The 24,970-nt window shown below is 44.3% G+C and overlaps 1 protein-coding gene across 8 annotated transcripts in view; it reads right to left on the bottom strand.

Moving 5' to 3' along the window:
- The window catches only part of Cdk8 (cyclin-dependent kinase 8), a 368,498-nt gene extending 345,685 nt beyond the window's left edge, over positions 1–22,813 (bottom strand). For 3 of the 8 annotated variants that reach the window (XM_075694819.1, XM_075694822.1, XM_075694828.1), the window contains exons 1-3: positions 22,277–22,475; positions 18,144–18,376; positions 1,305–1,380 (exon numbers count right to left, since the gene is read on the bottom strand). In XM_075694819.1, coding sequence (XP_075550934.1) covers positions 1,305–1,380; positions 18,144–18,271 — 204 coding nt within the window. In that variant the 5' untranslated portion in view covers positions 18,272–18,376; positions 22,277–22,475. Of the gene's footprint in view, positions 1–1,304; positions 1,381–6,972; positions 7,059–18,143; positions 18,377–22,090; positions 22,203–22,276; positions 22,477–22,788 lie in introns of those variants that run through there. The other 5 variants (XM_075694821.1, XM_075694827.1, XM_075694823.1 and 2 more) reach the window with 5 other exon arrangements.
- Positions 22,814–24,970: the final 2,157 nt, after the last annotated feature.

Below are 24,970 nucleotides of genomic sequence, written 5' to 3'. Positions count from 1 at the left end.
CCAGCCATGTTTCTATGTCACTGGCAGCTAAGCGCGCCCATCTGTTTCTGTCCCCTCAAAGTGGACATGGCTACCTTATTGCCGCAAGCTTGCCGATATTAACGATATTATTTATTATTGATATGGAAGAAACTGTTTCAATGCATGTAATGTACTCACGAGAAGAAAAAAAAATCGACTTCGGCGCATTCGCTTACTCCGCTGGCCACCATTTTTGTTTTGGTGTCCCGCACCCGCATCCCGCAGCAAACACGGGACAAATTTTTTTTTTCTCTTCACGGTAAATTTAATCCGCATAATGATCGCATCCCTAAATTTGCATCAATTTTTCTGACAAAAAAGTGCAATCACTATGCAAATAAATTCGGTACCTGCTCTGCCTGTCTTTTGTACATAACCTCTAAATAGATTTTCCAGTTTCTTTAATCTTTATGCCACAATATGTTCGTACTAGTGGCCCGTCAGTGATCAGTTCCGAGATAATGCGTGTGGGTTGGATTGCCAGCTGTGTGCCTACAGGCAGCTAAGCAGCCCAATCCTCACACTTTATGAAATTCGAGCTGCTTTCATTGCCGTTTCCTCTATCTACGTAGTGCTATCATTTCGATTGGTCCTGTCGACCCAGATGAACCTTGTACCGATAGAGACAGCCCCAATCAACGCGGCGCCATTCTGCAAATTGCAGTGTTAGGGTGCTGTGTTTACAAGCCCCGTGCCAGGTTGACATTAGGGAGTGCTTGTTGCGACAAAGTTCACTACTGCGTCAGCTGGAGCTGCTCATTTGTGGTGCGCTCCATGCCCCATTTGTGCCGAAAAGAAAGTGAAATGCTCACTTGGGCGGCACTGAGCACAAAGGACTCCACGGTGCATGCGACGTGGCACTGCATGGGCCTCTACCCCGAATATAGCTACCATTCAAAAAATCGAACAGTAGATATTCAATTTGCGAATTGAATTATTCGAACGTTCACTATTTGATCTGATTCAGTAATATTAGAGTATTCGTACACCTCTATATAAGATATCCTTGCTGGGTGAGCTAAATGCGAAAGTGTACGCCTCTTTTTTTAGTCTGCTCTTATTTTGGATTGGTAAGTTGAACAACACTTTTTTGCCCATGTCGATTTTTGTTATTCTTGTTGCATTCACCGTGGGATTATACAAGGAACTTGTTGTGGTGCTACACTTAGCAGTTAAAATAACATCGCAGGGCCTAGTTAAGGAACAGCCCTCGTAGATGAAAGTGCCTGATATCAAAACAATGAGCTGCATGCACGCCATCGAAGAACAAAGGCATAACTTACAGCAATCTCTCTGCAGGCTGACATGGAAATGCCCGTTCCTTCGATTTGCTTCAGCGCATAGTCCCTATTGTCACTTCTGTAACAAGAGAAACAGTTCACAGGATCATCAAGAAGACAAAGATTTCAAAACTCGTTCCCTTTAATCATCTAGAATTGTCACACACAGATTATGGGCACAGTCACCGCTACTGCCACTGTGCATTTGTCTACAAGCCACTGAACATGTAGTCAAGAATTTGACAGAATACCGTCTGGTAAGGTAAAATCATTTCTATGGAAATCGTTTCTAGGAATGAAGCAGATAACCGACCAAAGTGAAAACAAAAAGTCTTTCGAACATTTTCGCGTGGGTAGTTAAACTAACTTAGCCTTCACAACATCACCTGATTACTAAAGACCGGATTACAGGCAAATTATTTTTGTTCCCCCCACCAGGGCACCTGCCTTTTGATGAATGAGCACGAATTATGAGTTAATAAGTGGCTTAGCATTGAGTTTATAGTGCCTCTGACTTTTGCACCTACAAGCGCCTATTTTTGCTTTTATCACCTAAAAATGCCTTTTTTGGGCACTTTTTTATTGCTATAGCCATTATAGGGACACTCCAAGTGAATTTTCGCCATTGGCATCGGTGTCACTGTGAAGTTCCACAGAAAGTCCAGGTGCGGTAAGATCGCACCCTATGTGCCATACGCTGTAGGTGCATAAGTGGGCCGAGAAGGTGCATGCTGTCTACTCCCTAAGGGAGGGATAGCAGATATGGAGCATGGCGAGCTCACGCCTCCTCTTCTGGACTTCCTGGCCACGGCCAGACACATCCAGCCACACATGCCCAAATTAGGGGCTGCACGAAGGGCAATTCGCTCATCGCTGCTCCTGCTCTTCATCCCACCAGCATTCTGACAGCGAGTGTTCAGTCATCGGGAGAGATCGGTTCATGTTTATCAGTTCATGTTTGCTTGGGTGCGCAAGACTCCGTGCTTGGTAATTTAATTAGTAAGAAAATGTTCCCTGCAATTTATACAGTGAATAAAACTATGAATCCTACTTCACACAGTTGACTAATACAGCAGAACTTTGTTCATACGTCTTGAAAAAACAATGCGAGAAAGATTGTACCAACTGGGTGAATGTACAATCTGAAGTAACTAAAAAAATTTGACAGACTCAACTATTGTTGACATCTGCGTAATGCAAAGTGCCGCGTGGATCATTGCAACATGAGACGCCGATGTGCACCGAGCTGGTGGTGCTTCGGCAGCCCAAGACATGTTGTGCTGTTTTCCTATTGTGTGGTATTTTAAGGGGCCAAAAGGAAACCATAAGGAAATTGAGCTGTTAGGCGACGCCGGATGCCACCAAAGTGATATAATCCAAATGTGCCGCCGTTCCCGGCTGCAGGTGGCACGTTTGGATTATCGCCTACTGAAAGTGTGCAGTATGCTACCAATGGCACTGCACGGCATGCGCTGTAAAACAAATAGGTGAAGATGCTTATCGCAATAGATTTGGCGGCGATAGCTACAAATGCGGCTCGCAACGGCCCGGGCGGAGATATGCTGGTACCGGAATAAGAAGCAGTATACAGGCAGCTATCAATCGCACACACCTCGCGCCTATTCTTGTTCACGTGGGATCTAGTTGCTGCAAAACATATACGATTGCAGTCTGCAGCAGGGAAGGGCAGTGCATTTGGATTATCGCCAATAAAAAGCATGTGCTTCACCTCCGATGGCACCACAAGCTGTGAAACAGATAGGTGAAGGCACTTAACGCAACAGAATTAGTGGTGATACCAATGAATGCCACTTGCGACGACCCTGGAGAAGATTTGCTGGCACCGAATGAGAAACTGAGTGTATGCCGGCGTTTTCACACGAGACAGGCGGGCAAGTGTTGCGGTGAAGCTGCCATGGCAAGCAGCTATATACTGTTTCCAATTGCATGCACCTCATGCATTTTCTTGTTTACTTGGGATCTAGTGGCTGGAAAACGCATCATATGATCACAGTTTGGCGACGTACTGAACATTGCTGCCGAAAAATCTTGTTTTCCGGGAATGTATGAACTGGTAAAAAATGAGCGTAACTCTATTGGGTCATCTTTTGTGTTCATTGCAAACGTTGACGCTAGGAAAATGTACGTAACGGGAACGCATCAATGAGGTTCTACTGTACTTTGCTACTGCTATCAGTGCTTCGTATTTCGGGCAAAACTGCAACATTTCTTTGCTTTTTTATTTCTTTGAAAGCACATTGGCTTATTATTGACACAAGACCTGGAAGCATTAACAGACACTGCTGCTAATGGCAAATGCACCTGGCAATGCGACCAAGCAAATACGGCGGACCCGGCACTGCAACGATGCTGACCAGGCACCTGCTCTTCGTTGTGCAGGTGTTGCTGATCCTGGCAATTGTTTCACCGTCTGCGCCCCTGCATATCTACCCTCAGGCTGGCACTTGTGCGGTTGCTGATCATGGCCAATGTGGTTCCGTCAACAGCACACGTGCCGCCTTCACACAGTTGACTGCTGGACAGGAAGCTCATCGCTTCTGGGACGACAGCACCGGAAGAAACGCCATGCCCGGCTTCTTCATAAGCAACGCACGGATGGTCTACCACTTTAGTGGGCAGTGGAGCAGCGCTTATGACAGTATGCTTCATATGCATCATTTATTCGCTTCTCAGGTGCGTAACAATTTGGCGTTGTATGCTAGACGGAGTGACAATCGCTCCCTATTGCTGCTCCCCTGCCCACTTGTTTTCTTCGATAGTGTGTGCAACTGCATTAACATGAGTCTGCTGTTGTTCAAATGTGGCGATGTCGAGGAAAACCCAGGGCCTCCAAAACCACAAAAATCAAGCCAAGATGTCGTTGCTTCTAATAGTGTTAATGAGCTTCAGTCCGATGAAATTAGTTCTCTCCTACAAATGCTAAAAGACAAAAAAGAAAACAGGTGAGCTTGCCAAAGGCCAGGCTGAGTTAAAAAAAGGACGTGAAGGACGTCAAAACAAGCCAACAAGTTATTGAAAGCAAGCTAACTGACATTTACCGCCGCCTGGAATTGCTCGAAAAGATATCCGAAACGCTTGACAATATCTCTAGTGATTTGGTCAAAGTGCAACAATCAGCGGAAAGCCTGGAAAAACAGCAGGTCGCCCTTATAGCTCGTCTAGATGATCTGGAGGACAGGACAAGGCGTAAGAACTTAATTTTTTATGGCATACCTGACTCCCGTGAATCATGGCTGCAGACCGAACAGAAAACAATCGCTGCCTTGTTGTCTGCGATGGAACGTGATCTGCCACCGAACTCGGTTGAACACACGCATCTATCAGAGCCTTTTCAGACTGGAAGTGCCACCCCGTCATAATGAAATTAACCAACATTAAGGTCAAGGAAACCATACTTTCCTCGCGGAGCAAGCTGAAAGCTAACAACATTTTTGTTTCTGAGGACTTCTCAACCGCTACAAGGCACGCAAGGAAAAAGCTTATCGAATTTGGTAAGCGCCAGCCCAATTCTCGCATGTTTCATATAAGATTTAATAAGCTTTTCATTGGTAGGCAATCCTTCCTGTACAACCCAACGAGTGACTGCGTCAAGCAAATCAAGCATGCACTCCCTGATGGCGCAGCCACAGCTGTCAGTTCAGGCAGTCCCTTTGCTACGTAGGAACATGCAAGGGGTAGTGGCGTTGTTTCATCAGCACATGTCCCAGCGCTTCTTGCTAACGTAAGAAGTGTGATAAACAAGCGCGAAGCAATTAACTCCCTCGTCGACAACTGCGGTGCCAGTATAATCGCTCTAACTGAAACGTGGTTGCATCCTCATATGTACAAATGTGAAATTTTTGACGTATCCCGCTTTCATATCTTCCACTGTGATCGCATGGCTGGCCATGGCGGAGGTGCACCACTTGCCTTTTCGAAATCTCTGCCTTGTCATCATGTTACCTTTCACAGCAACCTAGAAATAGTGTGCGCCTGCGTTGACCAAGGCCGTCGACAATTTATTTTCGCTGTTTGTTACCACCCTCCCTTTTACCCGTCTTCTTTCACTGCCGCACTTCATGACGCACTACACACACTTTTTGTGCTGCAGCCAAAAGCACATGTTATATTAATGGGGGACTTTAACTTCCCGAACATAATTCGGAACGCTGATCCACCTGCTTGTTATCCATATTCTTTAAAGTGTAATGAATTTCTTGATCTTTGTTCTTTATTTTCTTTAACTCAACTAGTATCTGAACCAACAAGAATTTCAAAGGGTACTTCCAATATCTTAGACTTGATACTATGCTCTCATCCTGACCTTATTATGAATGTTTCGTGTATACCTGGTGTAAGCGACCATCTAGTTCTTTCATTTAATGTTACGTCTCCTCTGTCAAAGCCAGCTGTTTCTTAAAAGTTAATACATATATAACTACGACAAGGCAAACTTTAATGATATAAACTTGGAATTATCTAACTTCCTTGACCTCTTTTTAAGTAACTTCAATGATTGCACGGTAGACAATAACTGGATCATATTCAGAAACAAAGTACATGAACTAACAGGTAAGTTTATTCCATTGCATATAATATCGTAGAATTCTAAGGCACTTTGGTTTAATTCCCACCTAAAGAGACTTTGCAATCGTAAAAAAGCGCCTGTACTGCATCGCAAAAAAAAGTCGCTTGGCATCTAAGTGGGACGCTTACAAGGACGCCAACGAAGCTTACATATCAGCTAAAAAACTCGCTAAAAGTATGTTTCAAGAACACACTTTGCCTACAATACTTACAGAAGACCCGAAAAAGTTTGGCGCATCACAAACCCTTCCAAAGATGATACAATAACCTTAGCTGATCCTAGTAGATCAAAAATACCTGACGCTGAATGTCCCCGAATCCTAAACTTTGCATTCTGCAGTAATTTCGTTCTATGTCCTGATCCTGTGTTTCCCACCCTAAATAGCTGCAATTACCCAGCTATGGGTTTTATTAGGATTGAGCCACTTGGGGTAGAAAATGTAATTAAAAATCTAAAGATGTCAAACCCTGGCCCAGACCTGGTTACCGCAAAGTTTTTGAAAAATACTTCTGTTTACTCATCTTTATTACATTCAAAAATATTCCAGCAATCTTTGGACACCCATCAGCTCCCTGCAGACTGGAAAATTGGGAAGGTGGTTCCACTTCACAAGTCCAGCAACAAATGCTCCACCTCATAACTACCGCCCTATTTCCCTCACTAGCATTCCTTGTAAAGTACTCAAACATATCTTGTTTTCTCATTTAGTTAAGCACTTAGACGATAAGTCATTCTTCACACGCGCACAGCACGGTTTCCGCAAACGTTTGTCTTGTGAAACACAAATGCTTTCATTCACTCCCGATCTTCATCTTATTCTTGATAAAGGTTGATACGCAGACTGTGTTTTCTTCGACTTTGAAAAGGCTTTCGACAAGGTAAGTTACAAGCAACTCATTTTTAAACTTAGTAAACTAAATCTTGACCCTAATCTGCTTGCATGGCTAGAGCACTTTCTTCTTAATCGATCCCAGTTCGTTGCATTTAATAACCACTTCTCTATATTTAGCCCTGTTGAATCTGGCATTCCTCAAGGATCAGTGTTAGGCCCTCTCCTTTTTAAAATTTATATTAACGACTTACCGAATGAAATTTCTTCTAACATTTATCTCTTCACCGACGATTGCGTTATTCTTCATGAAACTTCTGACGCCACTGATACTAATATTCTGCAAAACAACAATAACGCTGTCTGTAACTGGTGCAACTTGTGGTTAATGAAACTAAACCCATCTAAGTGCAAAACCATGCGTGTAACCCGCCGTGAACTTCCTCTTCCGACCTATTACCTTAATAATACTGCCATGGAAGCAGTTAGATCCTACAACTAGGTGTCTATTTAACCTCTACTCTTTCCTGGTCTTTACAGATCGACAGAAGTTTCGACAGGTTATATCCGTCGAAACTTCTCTTCTGCTCCGTCATCATTAAAGTTAATTTTGTACAGGACGCTAATCAGGAGTAAAATGGAATACGCTTCATCAATTTGGGACCCATATGCTGAGACACTGATCCAATCTCTCGAACGTGCTCAAAATAATGCCTCGCGTTTCATCTTAAGCAATTATAACCGCACGGCTAGCGTAACTTCTATGAAAAACATCCTCCTATTTCCACACTTCCTGCTCGTCGCAAATGCTCTCGCATGGCTCTGTTTCATAAAATATACTTCCATAATTCAGATCTGCATGATAATCTTATTTCATCCCCAACCTACATATCTCCTCGCATTGATCATCATCATAAAGTTGGAGTTTTGCAGTGTCACACTAGAGCTTGTCACGAGTCTTTTCTTCCTAGGACGTGTGAAGAATGGAACCACCTTCCCGCCGCGTTGATTGCTATTGAGGACCAGGCACAATTTCGTACGGCCATAATCAACACCATCGCTTCAGGCTTCACATGTCTATGGCTACATCACTTGCTGCCTTCTTTGTTTTCTTTGTTATGTAACTTTTTTTTTACCCACTCCCCTCTGTAATACCTTGTGGTCTTGAGGGTATAATGAATGAAAAGAATGAAATGAAATGAATGAAAAGCACTTTTGTAGGCAAAGCTTGCGTGAGCCTCTCACCATCTGCCTGATGCTCTTCGGCAGTGGGTGGCACACAACTACATGTTACATTCAAAGCGGGGATTTGAGGGAGACAGGTGCAGCACTGAGGAAGGTGTACTGCTGACTGCTGGTTCAAAGGACTTCTTAGACTCCACTGTGCATGTGCAAGGTGGAAGCATGCGAAGTTCACTAGAAGTACTGTCGACTGTAGTTACGTGGTCACCTTTTTTGGGATCCACCGACTCTTTCGTGGTTGTGCAGATATACCTGCTAGTGGCGGCTCACCTGAACTTCGCAAAAGACCAGCAACTGACTCAGCTCCCCTGCGATAAACTCTGCCTATCACACAGCTGCCCCTCGCACTTCAGTTGCTTTTTCGCACTGTATTCTGTATTTCTCGTGCTCGCTACACTTGATTTGTCAGTGTAAGCAAGGAAAGCTTGGCTATTGAATATACACTCTATGTGCTCATAGTTTCAAGACAAACACAAAGCACGTAGGCTGCAGTACGTGTATTGAGAAAAAAGTGGCCTCTCATCTGCCTAGCAAAGCTCTGTGAAGCAATGGCTGGCACAATACGGCTGCTGCCTTTCAAATCTCACAAGTCAATTTTCTTACCACGAAAATGGGCTAAACGCATTCAATGCATAAAATAGGTTGTTGTTTGTGAGCAGTTTATAGTGCCTATTTCAGCCTCTACAGCGGCTAAACTGAGGCTTTAGGTGCGTGTTTTGAGTGACTAAAGCCCAGATTTCTTGTGCCTGAAAATCCGGCCTCTGATGATTACATTAGACATTTAATTGATCTTGATAATTTTGCTGGTTCGGTTTTCTTAGACTTTGCTAAAGCATTCAACACTATAAACCGCAGCATTTTGTTAGTCAAACTAGAATCAATTGGCATACTAACCAGTCCTGCACTAACTTTTAATCAAAAACTAACTATGTGTACAGGAGATGCTCATTCTAAAAACAAAATTATTAATCAAGGAGAGCCAAATGGTTTTACACTAGGTACTGCACTGTTTTGCATGTACTTAATTGAACCATACAAACGGTCTAACTTTTGCGTGAGACCTAGATGAAGATGATACAACCATTTCCTCAACCAATAAATCTCTACTATTGCTAACTTTAAGATGGATGATTTAACAAGGATTGTTGAATGGTGTTAGCTTAATTTTTTACTTATAAACTTAACAAAATCCCAGTTAATAATGTTTAGATCATCTCAGAGATCTTAGATCATCTCATCTTAGATCATCTCATCTTAGATCATCTCATCTCAGATTTGTAAGCCTGAAATAACCGTTGCTGGTCATCTCATTCCTCGATACTAAATTGGATCCCAATTAAAACATTTTTTTATCACATTGTGTTCATCAAGCAAAAGATAGCATTTGGCATCCAAGCATTCATTAAACATTGAGCGTTTTTTCTAAAGGTGCATTATTATTATTACACTATGCATTCATTCATAGTCATATCATACATGGCACTATTTTTTGGAGCTGTACTTTCAGTGTCACTTTTCTTTTATTCAGCATGTACAAAATCAGGCTATTCACATAACATACAGTGCCTGTTCCGGAAATGATACCATATTACTATGTACAAACTATATTGTTGCAGTTACAAATTTGTACAACTATCATCTAGTGATCTTGTTTTTTATATTACCGACCAAACAAGTTTCATACGAATTCATAGTCTCTAACTTCCTCACTAATCCCAATAACATCAGGTTTGCATCTCATGGCAATTCTCTTTTAGCTTTACGTTTCTCTATGAAAAAATGGCATCCTCTTTTTCTACTTTAAAGCTTTGGAATGTCTGCCATGTGTACTTAAGTGCTCCTAATTCTTATATTGATTTAGAGGGGCCCTCAGATAATTTTTAACTAATAACAGAATGGACTTGCTGTTAAGACGTCTCCTTACAAATCACCTGCCACAAAAATTTTTCTAATCCTTCAGGTGTAAACAAAGTTAGAGGTAGCTGTCACACCAATGCGTGACTTTATCCCTCCTTTCATCTCTGCTAGTGCGCTGGAAGCTACGCAGGTATTTACTCCAGAAGGTAGCAACACTCTTTGGCTGTTGCCGCCACATCCTCACCAGCACTGCTGCTGTCCCTCCTCGCCATGCCGGCACTTCCTGCATGCTGACTGGCTGCAGCGCATGAAACCCATCAGCTGAACCTCACGTCACAGATACGGCCTGAAACTTGTCTTGGCCATTTTTTTTACTTTTTTGTGGATGCCATTCTCCTCGCAGGTGTTAGTCATCACGCTGCCACGGCACGGCATGCCACAAGTGCTTTGCAAGTTAATAGTGTTTAAACACTAGAGAAACTTGGGCGAGTTGATGGAAGTTCATATTTGATAAGCAGCAGCGCTAAAATGGCAAGGACAAAGAAATGCAACACAAGAGCTGTGTTGTGATCCTCTTTTCCTTTCCCTCATCTTTTTAACGCTGCTGCTAGTCAAATATAATTGAGCTTCTTTTCACAAGAGAATGTCTTGCTGCTGCGCTTTTCAATGCAGCAGCGGGCGGTGCAAAGGACTAGTGTTGTTTTCAATCCCCAAAGGAAACCAAGACGTTGGGCACCAATAACTATGGCTGGAAAGAAAAGATTTTGCTTCTTCGAAAGATGTCATTCTTTACAAGACAAGTAGTATTGTACCTTTCTTAATACTCGTAGGCAAAGTCGCATGAAGATTTTTATTATTTTTGTCAGCCAGACTTTTCGTTAGTTCAACACAGTGCACCAGCAAACTGCAAATAAATTTATTCTTTTTAGACCAAAAGCTCTAATAGGCCATGTCTCTCAAGGTCATTCATCGCGTCCAATGACCTTGAGCCATCAGAGCGTAGGTGTGGCAGGTGACATAACACCATGAGATCCGCTGCGGAGAGGCATCGTTGCTGCTCTTGCTCTGAGCCTCTCCGCTGCAGTACCATGTGACTAGGCGAGGCTTAAAGGGCTAAATATAGACTGACATACCGTGAGCACAGGCAAACGTTACACCACGTTGGCAAGAACAACAGCGTTTATAGTTTGACCGGACGCGGCCAATGCAATCCGTCATGCCCAGCATTGAGCAACGCTCACCCACGTGCCAATTATGCTAGACAATAAACGCGCCTTTAACGGCTGCTTCGCCAGGACTTGGTTGTTCAGTCTCGCCATGGATGCCACGCCAGCTGGGCCGTCTGTGCGTGCACTTCAGTGCAAGCGACAGGCTCAATCCAGTATACAGCTAGACGGCAGGCTGCGAAATCTCAAAAGCAAAGAAGCCAAGATCCATCTCAGTCTTTCTTACTCGCCTTTGTATTACGTCTTTTGCTAGTGTCACTTTTTAGTCGCTCCCACACACGAATAGATGGACTGTTGACTGTCCCACCTCCAAAGGCCTTGTGGGATGCCTGCACCAGCAGCTGGAAGATTCTCCTGCCACCGGGTGTAGCAAGCATGTGACACCCCCCAGGCATAATGTTTGTTCACCGCCAGGCTCGGTGGCCTGCTAAAGCTCGGTAGGCAACATTGGTCACCGCACCACAATAAACACCAACGAGCACGGCTACTCGCCGGTCAGTCATCGTTCAGCACCACCACGCTGTAGAGCGTCCGTCTATCGGAGGGTGCCACAAGCCCTCCCTTGTTCACGACCCGGGGTGGATCGTGACACCGACCTCTTTTCACCCGAGTGGCTCCTCGTGCTGCTCAATCTGCCGTGTTTCGAGCTAAGCTAGCGTGCAGCTGCATGCCCTCTCTGCTTCTGCCTGCCATGCAGGTCCCCCTTCATCTAACCTTTGAACCTTTGCAGTTGTTCCTGCAATGGTTCATTCCCTTACATCCCACCATGCCAAACACTATAGAGTCCCCCTACTCTCCAGGCAGCAAACATGTTTCCGTCCATACTGGTGCATCACCCAACAGTGCTGCTGTTCTTTTCAGTCGGGAAGCAAGCTTTACCGATGTTTCCCCCCTGTTGCTTGCCAATACTGAGCGCCCAAAAAATGTCCGCTGCCATCATAGCCAACATGAAAAGCATCTTCCAAGTGACCACTGGGAAAGAGAGGGAAGAGGCAGCAATTCTTTTTCCCAGAGCAGTAACAGCAAGATATTTCTCTGCCATCTTGAAATGAGGATGTCAAAGTTAGCAGTCGAAAAGGATAGGACAGGAAAAAAGAAAAGAGCATCGTACTCGCACTTTGCCAACATCGTACTTAGCTAAACTAAATTTCTTCTGCAATAAGCCCTTTTGCATTTTTTCTTACAAGCACCCAACCTTGGGACTTAGTGCGTTTAATTTCATCTGTTTTGTGCCGTGCAAGGTTCACTGGATACTACATCAGGAAAGGTGTAGTGCCCCACGACGTTCTCACTCTGTTTGGCTTAGTGTGACCACCTCTCGGTCATGTGAAGCACATCTGCATAATTACCTACTCCAAGTTTTGGAGACAAGCGCACCTTTACCAGGACCTGTCATTGTTCAAGAGAACAGACCGGTGGACTAGCTTGTACTGCATGACTTGAGGTAAAGCGCAAGAGAGGACAACATGCTGTGTCTTTGCCTTCTTCAGTCGTCCTACGTGCTCTTTCCGCTTTACCTCAAGTCATCATTCAGTCATATTTCCCACAATGGATGGACGACTCACAGTTACAAAACTTTCCTCGAATGGCAGCGGACACTACCGAGTTTTGATGCGGCAGTTTTATGGCGCAGCTACCAAAGAATGCATACAAGTCCCCTGACATTTCTGATAAGCTGCTGCTTCTCAAAAATGCCTTTGCTAATGAAGTTGTAGCTTCAGTACTCAAGAAAAGGCCAAATTCAGCTTGAAACACAGAATCCCTTTCGTTGAAGACACAAAAGTTCTTCCCAGACACAAATGCCAAACCACACGGGAAATAATCAAGGCATTCCACATCAAAAGATTAGGAGACACTTGCGTTAGCCATGCATCCTTGTCTCTGTTAGAATGAGAATTTCAGTACCTTCACAATATGTGTACTAATCTGAAATACACTTTTGTGTGTGTGTTTCCTTTTTTGACTTCCATACCTCCTGATATGTGTAACTGTTTTCTACCTTGTCACGTTCTCATGCTGCGGTTTTTGCAATCACCTATATATATATATATATATGTTCTTCGTTCTGCAATCCAAGATCATGTTCTCTCCGACAGAATCGGTCAACCCAAGTTTTCCACTGACATCACTTCCTTCTTCAAAGACAAGGCCCTCTGCAGGCTGACAAAGAAGGCAGCTTTACCGTTATGCCCACATTGTTTTTATGGCTACCAATCAGTTAGGTAAGATTTTTGCCACTGTGCAGAGACAGAATGAGCAGGTAAAGGGCAAAAGGCGGACCGACATCTCCTTCATAAAACCCATGAACAAATTTGTGGACTGCCGTACTGGTGTGGTACATAGTGTTTCTTTCAGCTGCAGCCACTTCTACGTAGGGCAGACAGGCCGTTCTGTTAATCAGAGTTTAATGGAGCATGAAAGGTCGTTGACTGGAGGATCGCCATCTAATCTTTCTTCGCACTGTCAAGACTGCAAATGCACACCCAAATTCGATGACTGCGCTGTTTTATACAAGCACAAGAACAAAAAAATGCGCCTGATGGTCGAGGCCTGGCATATCAATAGTAGTGGAAGTGCATGCGTGAGACAGCCTTCGATTAAGTTGCATAAAGAAGAAATGAAATGCCTGAATAGTTATCTATGGTGCAGGCCAGCACATGTGCCTGATTGACAGGCGGCGGTACCATACTTGAGCACACACATAAGTTTTGTGTCTACTTTCCTTTTCCACCACAGTGCGCCCTTCAGTTGATAGTCAGCGTTTGTGTAGTCTGGTTTTTGTCTCTTGTGTCCGTGTCTGCATGCCTCACCTCCTTCATGTTATGCCTACGTCGGTTTTCCAGGAAAAGGCCTCTTGTGCAATTCAGAAGAACTTTGTGTTTGTAACTGAATACTCGCGCTGATGGGCTAACTAATTACTGTCGCTCTTGGGCGGCTGCTAACTTTTGCTGCGCAGTAACTAAGCTGGAAGGCGTCAGCCGCACGCGCAGGAGCGTCAAAGAAAAGGACTTCACTCGTTAGGAGCCGTTTCAAGACTGGTTTATTTTACAAAGGACAGATCGAAAGGAAGAGAAAAGGAAGAGAGAAGAAACCTAAAACCCAAGTTCTCCACTGGCCGCACTGACGCCTTCGTCCCTCTCGGAGGTGCTGGCTATTCACACTGAGCAGGCGGTCTGCCGAAAACCTGGTGGCACGGACCAGGTTGCAGGTTAAGGTGCCAGCCGGGACGCTAGCCCAGCGAGGCACCCCTCGTCCATTCGCCGGCTTCCTCTCTCTCTCTTGCGTTGTCGGGCCTTCAGCTATGGGTGCAACAAACGTGGGGCGGTCGTTTGCGATTCATAACAGTGCCCACTGCTGCTAAGACCTTGTCCAAGGTAAAAATCAGCGCAGTGGCCTTGTGTAACAAGCTCAATTTCGTGGAACTAGCAAAATCCATCAGTAAGTGAAAATGTGTGAACCTGGAAGTGCTTTCTACTGTGGAGACACATAAATTAAAGATTACTTTTAGATCCATTACGTGGGGAGCGTACGCACCCATTTTCCCCCACATCGTCGCGGTCACACATTGCGGACACGTCGAGAGCCGGCATAGACAGGGGAGAGGCGCACTACGCCCTCTCCCGGTTCTCCCTCACTCTCGCAATGTGTGCGCCCTTCCCCCCGACTCGTGGGAAAGTATCCAACAGCAGGCAAGGAGGACATTCCCCTTGCAAAGGTAAAAAAGTATAAAATTGCGCCACTAGAGGAGACCCTCTCTCTATCGCACCCAACCTCTAACTTGCCGGACTGGATTACCTGCTGCAACCTATGAGTGGCCTCATTTGCCTGACTATCCCAGGCAATGAGGCAATGCTATTTATTACTTACTGCAGAGAGAACTTCCCTCTGCCACTGTCCTTTATTGCTTGTAGCAATAAACATTGTTAGAGTTGACGCTGCTGGCTGCCTTATTCGTTCGAACCCAACATAGCTGCGAGCACATGCGCTACGGGTTGGAGAGTACCATGGAACGACTGTGGGTGGCTAGATCCGGAGCTCGCCTTCAGCCTTAGCCGCACGCAGAGCGAGCCCCCATAATTGTAACTGAGAATGGTACGTTCAAAAACATGTTAGCCCTTTTTTTACTAACCCACCTAAATATGCTTTCATATGACAATCCATTTGCCGCTAACAATTCTTTTCAAGTCACCAACTTCTTCAAAAGCAGCTGGTTATACCTTTTCTATACATGTTGAGGATTTATTTTATTCTGTGCCTCACAACGAACTTTTGTCGTATGTTAAAGGTTGCATTGAGAACAAGGGTTGCATTTGGGGAAGAGTGTACGAATATTCAAAACTTCAAATATTCTATTCAAATCACTTAGTACCTGATTCGATTAGAAAGACCCCTTACAAGATATTCGAACCCCCGAAAACTGCTGCTGTTGGGTCTTCAAGTCAGCTTCGTCACAGTACAGCTGGGCTACCCGGTGAAGCATACAGATGTAGTGCGATGAAGCATATCAAAAGTAAGAAAAAAGCACCGTCACAGAACCCCTGCTGGAGCATATGGCTACCTGCAACTATCAGCTCAAATAACCACACTGCCTCTTCATGCAGCTGGACAACACCAGCTGCCAGGTGGACCTTTGTGTCTGCTACTACCTGGCTAGGTGCATGTTTTCCAAACTACTAATTTGACCAAGGAGCAAGCTTGGCAATGTGTTTAGAACCTTGTTCTAGAGTAGCTGAACACTACCAGGATGCTTCAATGGCAAAGTGGAACAATATCCTGTCTTTAGAAGAAACAAGGAAAATCTCAACACGAAGAAACCGAGATATGTCATCAACAACAAAAGCTTCTGAAGAGGCTCCTTCCACGTCAGCACTGTGTAAAGGCTTTGATAAGCTCATCAGCCAGTAGCAATTTTCACTTGCTTGTAACAGCACTTTTCACTGTCACAAGCATTGGTTGAGAGATATGTGCATGATGGAATTCTGGGGCAAAATGGAGATCCCTGTGTGTGGTGCTATAAGCATGGTGCCCACTGTTGGCTCGGCTTGTGAAGAAACACCTGCCGATACCAGAAACTGGTATGTCCAGTAAGAGCCTCTCTTTTCAGTGTCTGGAGGAAGTGCGCCATGTGGGAGGGTGTCACTGCTCCCTGAACATGATGAGCAGCTATCCATCCTTAATGATGACATTGAATAACTGCAGTTATGATATTATCAAGCAAAAGTGTTATGATACTGTCAAGCAAAAGCACAAAGCATAATTTCCTGTACATTATTTGCTGTGGAATAAGCATTGTTTTTGTAATTCTGGCTGGTGAAAAAATTATGCTTCTGGAAAATCAATAGCATTTGCATTAGAAAAATATTTTTGAAATATTCTATTCGATTTGCACTTGGTTTTCATTTTTTGAATTCACTTCAAAATCTGAAATTCAGTTTTCACACACCCCTGGTTGCACTGCTTGTATTAATTCTTGTAATGTCTCTGCAGACAGCTCGACGTCATTAGTTCAGTACCTTTATTCTTTTTAATGAACAGCTTTGTCCAGCAAAAAGGGGTATGCATCCATTCACTTGTTGCTCCAGTGTCTTGCAACATTTTCTTGTCTTCCAGAACATGTTTTAGACAATGCACTTGAAACAAGTAAGGTTCTTAAAATTCTTAGATACATTGACAATTTTCTCATGCTTCTAAAAAGCTTTGATCCTTTGACTACCTGTGATGAGTAGGATTGTGTTTTAACAACTTTTAAACAGGAAAGGTTTTAACATTTACTCATGAGCAGCCTGACAACAATAAGTTGCAGTTCTTAGATCCTAGTTTGACTTTTGAGAATCAACACATGTGCCGGTTGTACTCCCACCGTGTTTGTAAAGATTGGCTCCAGTTTGATTCAACGCATTCAAGAACAGTAAAAAGGGCTGTTGGTATGCTATGCCTTAACTCTGCCTTGTGCAAGTCATGCCAGCACATGGTGAATATTAGGTTTAATGTGCAGATCTTGTGGCTGGAGTCAGCAAGTTCCCTCATTCGTTGTTGTCCAATGTTTCAGAGTCCTTATTTCACAGGCTGAAAGGTTGCGATGGTAGGCGTGCCTCCACTGGAAAGAAGACCCCAGGTGGGGCCTCACAGGCACAAGGCACAATGTGCCTGTGGTGTTTTCAGTGCCGAACAAGTTGCCGCGGCTTTGTGCCCGCATTTCAACAAAGAAGGTGACGCTGCCATGAAAGAAGCACACTACGTGTGCTGTGCTGTAGGCGTGGTACATGAAATTCCTGTGAGCTGTGGCAAGGCATACGTCCACCAAACTGGCCAATTGTGTCAAAAATCAAACAAGGGAACATGTCCTCTCTACTAAGAATGGCATGGGTTCGCATTTGTCCTTCCACAGTGGCTTACGTGGCTGTACACCACAGTTTGAGCGCACATGCATTCTCAGAACAAGGGACAAGCCGTGATATGACAGCACGACAGTTAATATAAGCATATTAGGAGGAGAAGTGACTTCTGTATCAGCTACATTTCTGTCTATAATCATTATCAGCAGCAGCAGCAGCCTGGTTATGCCCACTGCAGGGCAAAGGCCTCTCCCATACCTCTCCAACAACCCAATACAATGTCTACAATAGTAAGTTCCAGTTGCTCAATATGGCTGTGCGTCTTGGACTGTGGCATGTATATTTAGTTTTTCTTGCCCTCTTTGGATCTGAGCATCGTATATGTGCATGCATTTTCTGAAAATAAAATGGGTTCTGAGTGGCACTCTTCCTGTCCTCTTTCCCGTCCTAACCTTTTGCACCACACTTCGACAGCCATTCATCAACTAGCTCAACATCACACATTAAAATGAATACCTACCCTTTGTTTCTGGCTGTGAGAAAACAGACTGGTCATTTCTCAGTCCAAATCCCTTCATGTGCTTTTGGCACCTCCTTAAATGCCTAACCCAACCCACAAAGAAAGTCCTTTTCTTGCAAAGCCTTCTCCCACAATTCAGCAGACAATTTGAAAAGGATAGCATTGTGGACAAAAAATAAATGGGAAACCCCTTTGTGCTAGCAACTACGAAAGAAGTTCCCACAGCACGGAGGCAGTAAGCATACCCATCTTTCCGACGAGCCTTGTAGACGTGTCCATATGTTCCCCGGCCAACCTTGCAGCCCTCAAACTCAAAAATGTCCTCCACCTTAGCACGCACACTAGCCGTTTTGACCTTGAAATCGTAGTCCATGGCTTTGTCTCACACACCCAGCAGCAGCAGGGGAAGCTGTGTCACTCCCCCTCCCACTGCCACTGGTTGACGGAGGCTGATGAAACAGTACTCCAAGCACAGTGCCTGCAAATGAAAGTGAGCAGTTTGCATCCAACATCATGTGTCCGTTGGAACTTGTTGGCACTCCTTGCTAAAAATGCCCAGAGCATGGCAGCCAGCATAAAGCTAAAACATTTGTGAGTAAGATAACATTTTGCATTAAGTGTCATTCTTGAAGTTCCTTTGGTTGCACTGACTAGCATATTACCACAATGAGAGAGAGCATGAAAAATAGAAGAAGTGCTTGCTCAAAAAAAGAAGTAAAAGGTTAGCTAGCACAACAACATCCAACAGAGTGAATCAAAGCACCATAGTTTGTTCACAAAAAGCAGTGCTACAAGAAAGCAGCCAAGCAGCAAAATGTAACTGCGACAGAGGCAGCATTTCACCAAGCAGGAAGTGCTGACAATGTAATGTAATAATAATAGATGCTAGTTTAGCAGCATGTCCGCACCTGCCTACTTTTGACTAAATGAAAACGCGGCCTCAACAAGTGCCGCCTCTCCTGTCTGGGCCTGACAAAGGCTGGCAGCAGTGTGTAGATAAATAATTTATGGCATCGTGCTGTACCATCCTGTAGAAGACTTCTGTAGAAGGATGCAGGTGGCAAGAATTATGTGAAACTTAATTCTTCATTCACAATTTAAGAAAATGCTCTACAAGACAATCCATGAAAGGAACACACTGGCACAGCACTGACCAACAAGTGCACGCATTTATTGGATTCTGTTGGTTGTATACTATTCTGCTTCGCATTTTGCACCAAGGAGCAGAAAGGAAGAAAGAGGGGGCACACAAAGCATTCATCTCTTATGTCCCAAAGCCATTTTCCAGAAAGCTTAAGGAAGGTAACTCATTATAACTTGTTCTTGGGCAAGTTGGTCGACATTTGTCGAAACCAATGTAACACAATTAAGACGAACACAAAGAACTGAGGAGAGGACAACATGGATGTTACACGCACAACCAATTTGTTGGGTTTCCCCAGCCAAGCAGGAAAAGCATACATCATAATGCACATACGTACATGTTCACCATGGCAAAGAAAAAGAATGGAAAAACTGAATCTCGCTTCCAACAGGCAGGTGCAGTTTGTGCCTCTTTCTGTGATATGGAAAGTGTCCAAAAGTTTGCATACAGTACTTCATTTGCTCCTGCCCAAAATATTAATCTCGTGAAGCAAGTAAGCTACTGCATGCAAACTTTTGGAAGGCTTTCCATATCAGAAAAATAGCTACAAACTGTCAGTAAAATGCATCTCTGCCTAGTGAAAGTGAGATTTGGTTTTTCCATTCTTTTTATTTTCCATGGTGAACTTGCACGAATGTGCATTATTGTGTATGGCTTTCCTGTTTGGCTGGGGAAACCCAATAAACCGGTTTAAAAGAGGCCTTTTCAGTGGTCAATTGCAAAGGCCACCAACATCAAAAAAATTTAGGGCCACACAAGAAGCCTAATTTAAGATAGTAAGTAGTGCTAGCACTATTAGTAGATAGCAGTTTCACAGAGCAACCACAGTGCAAAATTTTACATTTGAAATACAAGTGTGCGCATCACAAAATAGGAAAGCACACGGCTCCACAACGTCACCTCGTAGATTAGGCCCTTGGCGAACTAAAAAAATCACCGAGATGACATTTGGGACTTACGTCATATTTGCTAACCATCAGCTGCAGGCACCAACTAAAGGCTGCTAATAAGAAAATTAGACAGTTACCATCCTTGCAAAGATTTAAGTAGTTATTCCTGGTTGAAACGTAGTTAGGTAGTTATTCCTGGCAAGAAGAACTACATAGTCCTGCCAGGATTGCCAGGACTACGTAGTTATTGACAATTTAGCTAAAGTGAAATTTTGTTGCAGTTTAAAGCTTTTTACTACTCCTTTGCACACAAGCTTTGCATGGAAAATGCCACTGACAGCAAGGCAGTCTGGTGTCAGAATGCCCAATGGATTTCTTCAGCTCTCAATATTTTACCTTGACTCAATGCATGTAATGCAAGATTAGGTATCAATGCAGGCAAATGACCTTTTTACAAGGTACTGTGCCTTTCTTTAATGGACTCTACGTAACTCACTTCTACGACATGCCCCAAAGCACCCCGATTGGTTCAAACATCCTTAGGACCTTTCACTCCGCGAACGATACTTTGTTGCTTCTATATTGTAAATCAGTTGGCTACACCAGTTGAAACTTGCTATAGTGAAGTGGCATTTGAAGTAGGCATACTTTAATTATATCCGACATTCATTATAAGGATACCTTAGTCAAGAGCTACAAAGCAGTTTCTTTATATTTGTGTTCATTTCATTATACTGAGGTCCAAAAGGGCAACTGACCCTTGCTGTGTTCCGCGACTGTCTGGACCTGCTCATTTTAACCCATGAAACAACAGAAATAACACAATCAGCTTTCTTTGAGGTTTCACTGCCTACATGCCTGCTGGTCATATGAGACGCGAGACAATAAATTGTTGCTTTCATTTGCTTCGGCACACTCAAAGTTGGTTAAGTGAACTTCCCCTACCCTGCCCCAAATGCGATCAGATGGTTTTGTCACGTAAAAGCCCAAAATTTAATGTGTTGATGTCAGCTTTCAACACAATTATGTGCAAAGGTCAACATGTAGACACAACAAAGGGGCTACAAATAAACACAAAAACGTGAATTTCTTGCTGGCAGGTAGCAGGCTGAGAGAGCCCAACATGCCTCTGCATTGTTGCCAGTGCGTCTCTCCAGTATGAAACATTGCATAGGCATCCTAATATACCAGCAAAATAAATACTGAAAGCCTCCAACACAATCTGCACAAAAGATAACTGCGTCAGCAGTTCTTCCAAAAGCATTGCACAAAGAGAAACCCAGTGTTGTGACCAATTTGACAAATGTGCAAAGGAATGCCTCATGCGCCCTCAATTTTTGCCTCTTGGTCTTTTGTTGTTTTCTTCTCAGTAAAAAATGCAACGAACAATAATAAAAGAATGTTCCTTCACATAAACTATCTTGTAGCACTGTGTTTGCTGTTACCAGATGTAGGCGCTGAACTTGTTAAAATGCTTGGATAACCGACCTTAGGGGCCTCCCGACTGCTCTCGTCTGCACAGCTTTCAGGTGTAGATAATCAATGCTTTAGGTAGCCCGCCGGTTTGATCATTGTCATACGAGGCGACACGCACACGCGCTTAAAACCTGCCGCGCGTCCAGCAAACGCGTGCTGGAGAAAGCCGTTCCGAGTTGCCAGTCGAGCTTCGCAGTGAACTTAATTGCGCGAGTCATCAATGCAGCCTTTCTTGTTGAACACATTTTCACTCGCAGACGTAATTCCCTGTTGACTCTCAAGACCGAAGATCACAGGAAAATGAAACGATTGTTCCAGTAACCAAACAATTGACATTTAGCTAGCGCTAAAAAGACGTAGGTCCAGAACAACTTCTGTCGTGTGTGGCGGCAAGTGGACGTGTCACCAAACAGCACATTGGCTCCAGCGACACCCCTTGTTCGAGCACTTGTGACCATCAAGGCTGCCGAAAACAAACCATGCCCGCCCAAGGAAGCCTGCAACTTCCTAGCATTGAAATCTGTCAATAAAATGGTTAACACACGTTTCGCCGTGACGCTCTATCGCCAACAGCCCTCCCTAACAGCAAAGGATTTTGGCGCCTCCGGCAAGGACCCAGTGCTAAGCAGGGGCCAATGGAGTTGGCAAGGAGGCAATGCCTTAATATATTGTCTTCGTTCACCTGGAAAAATGGAGAGACACCCCAGGCAGAGAGTGCATGGCAGACCAACTACAAGCCCCAATAGCGCCGAAATTGTAAAACGCGTTCATCCGTCCGCGCAGGCCGGTGTGGTTGATGCCGACTTTTTTCTTTTTTTTTTTTTTTTTTTCGTACCACTGCACGGCGAGCGCACGGGCGCTCGCTCACCTCAGAAATCGTCGAAGCACCTGTTCGGCAGCACGCGATGCGCGATCAGTGCACCGGCAGTATTCTTCGTCCTCACATCCGCGCAAATCGCATTTGCTTTTACGAACGCACACAAAGGCACTGGCAGAACCCAAAGGCAGCACGCCAACCCAAGCCAACCGCCAGATCATAGAATAGTGTGGCCAGATTTTGCGGAAAACTGTAATCACAGTTTTAACGACAGTTTCGGACGTGCGTGAGGTTTCCGGCTACGAGTGCGTCAGTGGCACACTCGTAGAAACCTAGACAAGTTGTCAATAATAAAATAAAAGAACAAAAGCGCTTATTTAACAGCTTTAACTAGAACACGGACACATGTAACTATCGCGCAAATATAGGTGGTGCTCTCAATATCGCTCTCGCCGCACTCAACCAGCGAAAGCATGGCCTTTAAGATTGGAAGATTGGCGATCGGCACTTATTTACTCTATTATGTTTATAACTATAGGGCATAGAGTTTCTCACTACATTACCTAGAGGGAAATCTGGCGCTGCTGCGCAGTGGTATGCATGGGAATGCCGGTATATTGTGGATTCGGATTGGCATCGTTCTCGTAGAGACAGGACACCTTGAAGGAAAGTGTCTGCGTTCACCCGGTCGACGGAACGCAGGCGTTAGGTTCACCCAAACGTCACGTCCGGGATGTCGCATTTATTCTTTGTTTTTCGCGTCCGTGATGTCACATCCGTCTTTGGTTTTTGGCGCCAGAATGGCAAGCTCAAAGGTGAGCTACGCTCAAACAACTGGACAAAGATGTGGATCGTTTATTTTTTGGGGCTTGTGCTAGCGTAAGCTATCGTAAGTACTTCACTTTTCCATTCGATGTGCCTCTACTATGCAAACCTACGCTTTCGGCTGCCTGATACTTCATTTCCAGGTTCCTTACCAGCTTATTTTCCTTGTGACGCATCCCGCGGACCGCCGCACCGATCAGCCAGTGCTACATTGTACTGGTAAGAGCCTTTTTCACAATCACTTAAACGTAACATTACCTGGTTACGGTGCTGCTACACGGCAGAATGTGTAAATGGCAGATGACCCAAGTGCGTCATGTGCGCGCGCACTTGTTTAGAGAAAATAAAGAGTATTCATCATTTATCTCGCAATGTAAACGCACATTCCTGACACATGGTTCAGGTCTGCCGTCCGCCGACTAAGGGCGGTAGTGAATGAAGTCGCTAAATGAGTGCTTTGCGGCGTCATTGCACGCGCGGGAAACAGCGTTCGTTTACATAGTAATATGAGCCTTTACATAGCAATATCGCTGCGCTGTCAACAGCCATTCTCTGGTAACCTTTCTCAGCAGCGTAACGCTCGAGTGCTCTGTGCAGATGTGACAAAGGTTGTGTATGCGGTCGGTATTTGTGATTTTCTAGAAAGAAGCTTCATTACAAAGTGCATGATCAGGCTGCGTGGTCGTCCATTCTACTAGAGCGGGACAATCAATAAACGATACAAGCATGGACATACACATGCTGTTGCCAAATAACCCTTATGGTGGGTCCATTTAATACTGGTGATTTAATCGTGGATGAAGACTGGGATGTTCTCTTTATGTGCTTGCTTCAAAGTAGGATAAATCGAAACGTGGCCAACAAATTTTACTAGTGTTATAAGGTTTTGTGAGAAAGGGTGTTGTGTATTGCTTTGTAACGAGTGACTTTTAAGATTGTGACATTGTCTCCCATCGCACGTGTATATCCCGGCTGGAAGTTATGTTCATGTGCTCAACAGTGCTTCAGGAACCCTCTGAGCGCTTACAAGTTGATATTACAGCCACTTGTGAATTCTGGTCCTAATGTAAGCATTAAGGGGTTTTAGCACTCCTCTTAGTGATAACCTTAGACGTTAATTCTATAGTGTATATTGTTAACTGACAAGCTGGGTCTGGTAAGTTTTACATCTTGACACTAAGAACCTGTGGCATGATGAGTTTGCGCAAAAGAACAGTGTAGGTGCCATCATATATACATTCATTGTCATTCACGCAGACTATTGGAGGGACTCCAATCTACATTAAGTACAGCGCAATCGGCGCCAGTACCAGTGGTTGCTCAATGTGTGGTTTGGAATTTACGCCAGTGCAATAATCAGTACCATCTTCAATCACGCATTGACTGGACAGCGTTATGTGAACAATATCCTTGAAGGAGTGGTTGATGAGTTTCTCAGCAAAGTCCCGCTGTCACATCTTCCACTTCTGCTGTATCAGCAAGATGGGCCACCTGCATGCAGCAGCAGCCGAGCACGAAACTGGTTGGGTGCTACTTTTCAAATAGATTGGAAGGCACGAACCTGTAAATAGGCCGGCTAGGTCACCTGACCTCTCTCCGTTAAGTTTCTTTCTTTGGGGTTATGTGAAAGATTGTGCCGGACGTCAGATTAGACGAATGTCACATTAGTTCAAGGTAAGGATAATGGATGTCTGCCATAGAATTCCGGCATCGGTCATCAAGAAAGCCACTAAAGGTGTGATAAAATAGACAGTACTGCGTAGCTGCAAAAGGAGACCTATTTGAACACGTCCGCTAGGCTGATGTTCAACGGGGCTTACGAATTAATAGATAGTAAGAGCACACAGTTTTTTTTTTGTCTGTGTGTGTGTGTGTGTGTGTGCCTGCATTCTGATTGCCAGTTCGGCTCATAGAAGCGGT

The sequence above is a fragment of the Dermacentor variabilis genome, chromosome 6 (genome assembly GCF_050947875.1).
Source record: "Dermacentor variabilis isolate Ectoservices chromosome 6, ASM5094787v1, whole genome shotgun sequence".
Taxonomy (NCBI): domain Eukaryota; kingdom Metazoa; phylum Arthropoda; class Arachnida; order Ixodida; family Ixodidae; genus Dermacentor; species Dermacentor variabilis.
Note: the sequence above shows the minus strand (reverse complement) of the source record. Positions and strands in the feature narration are given on the sequence as shown.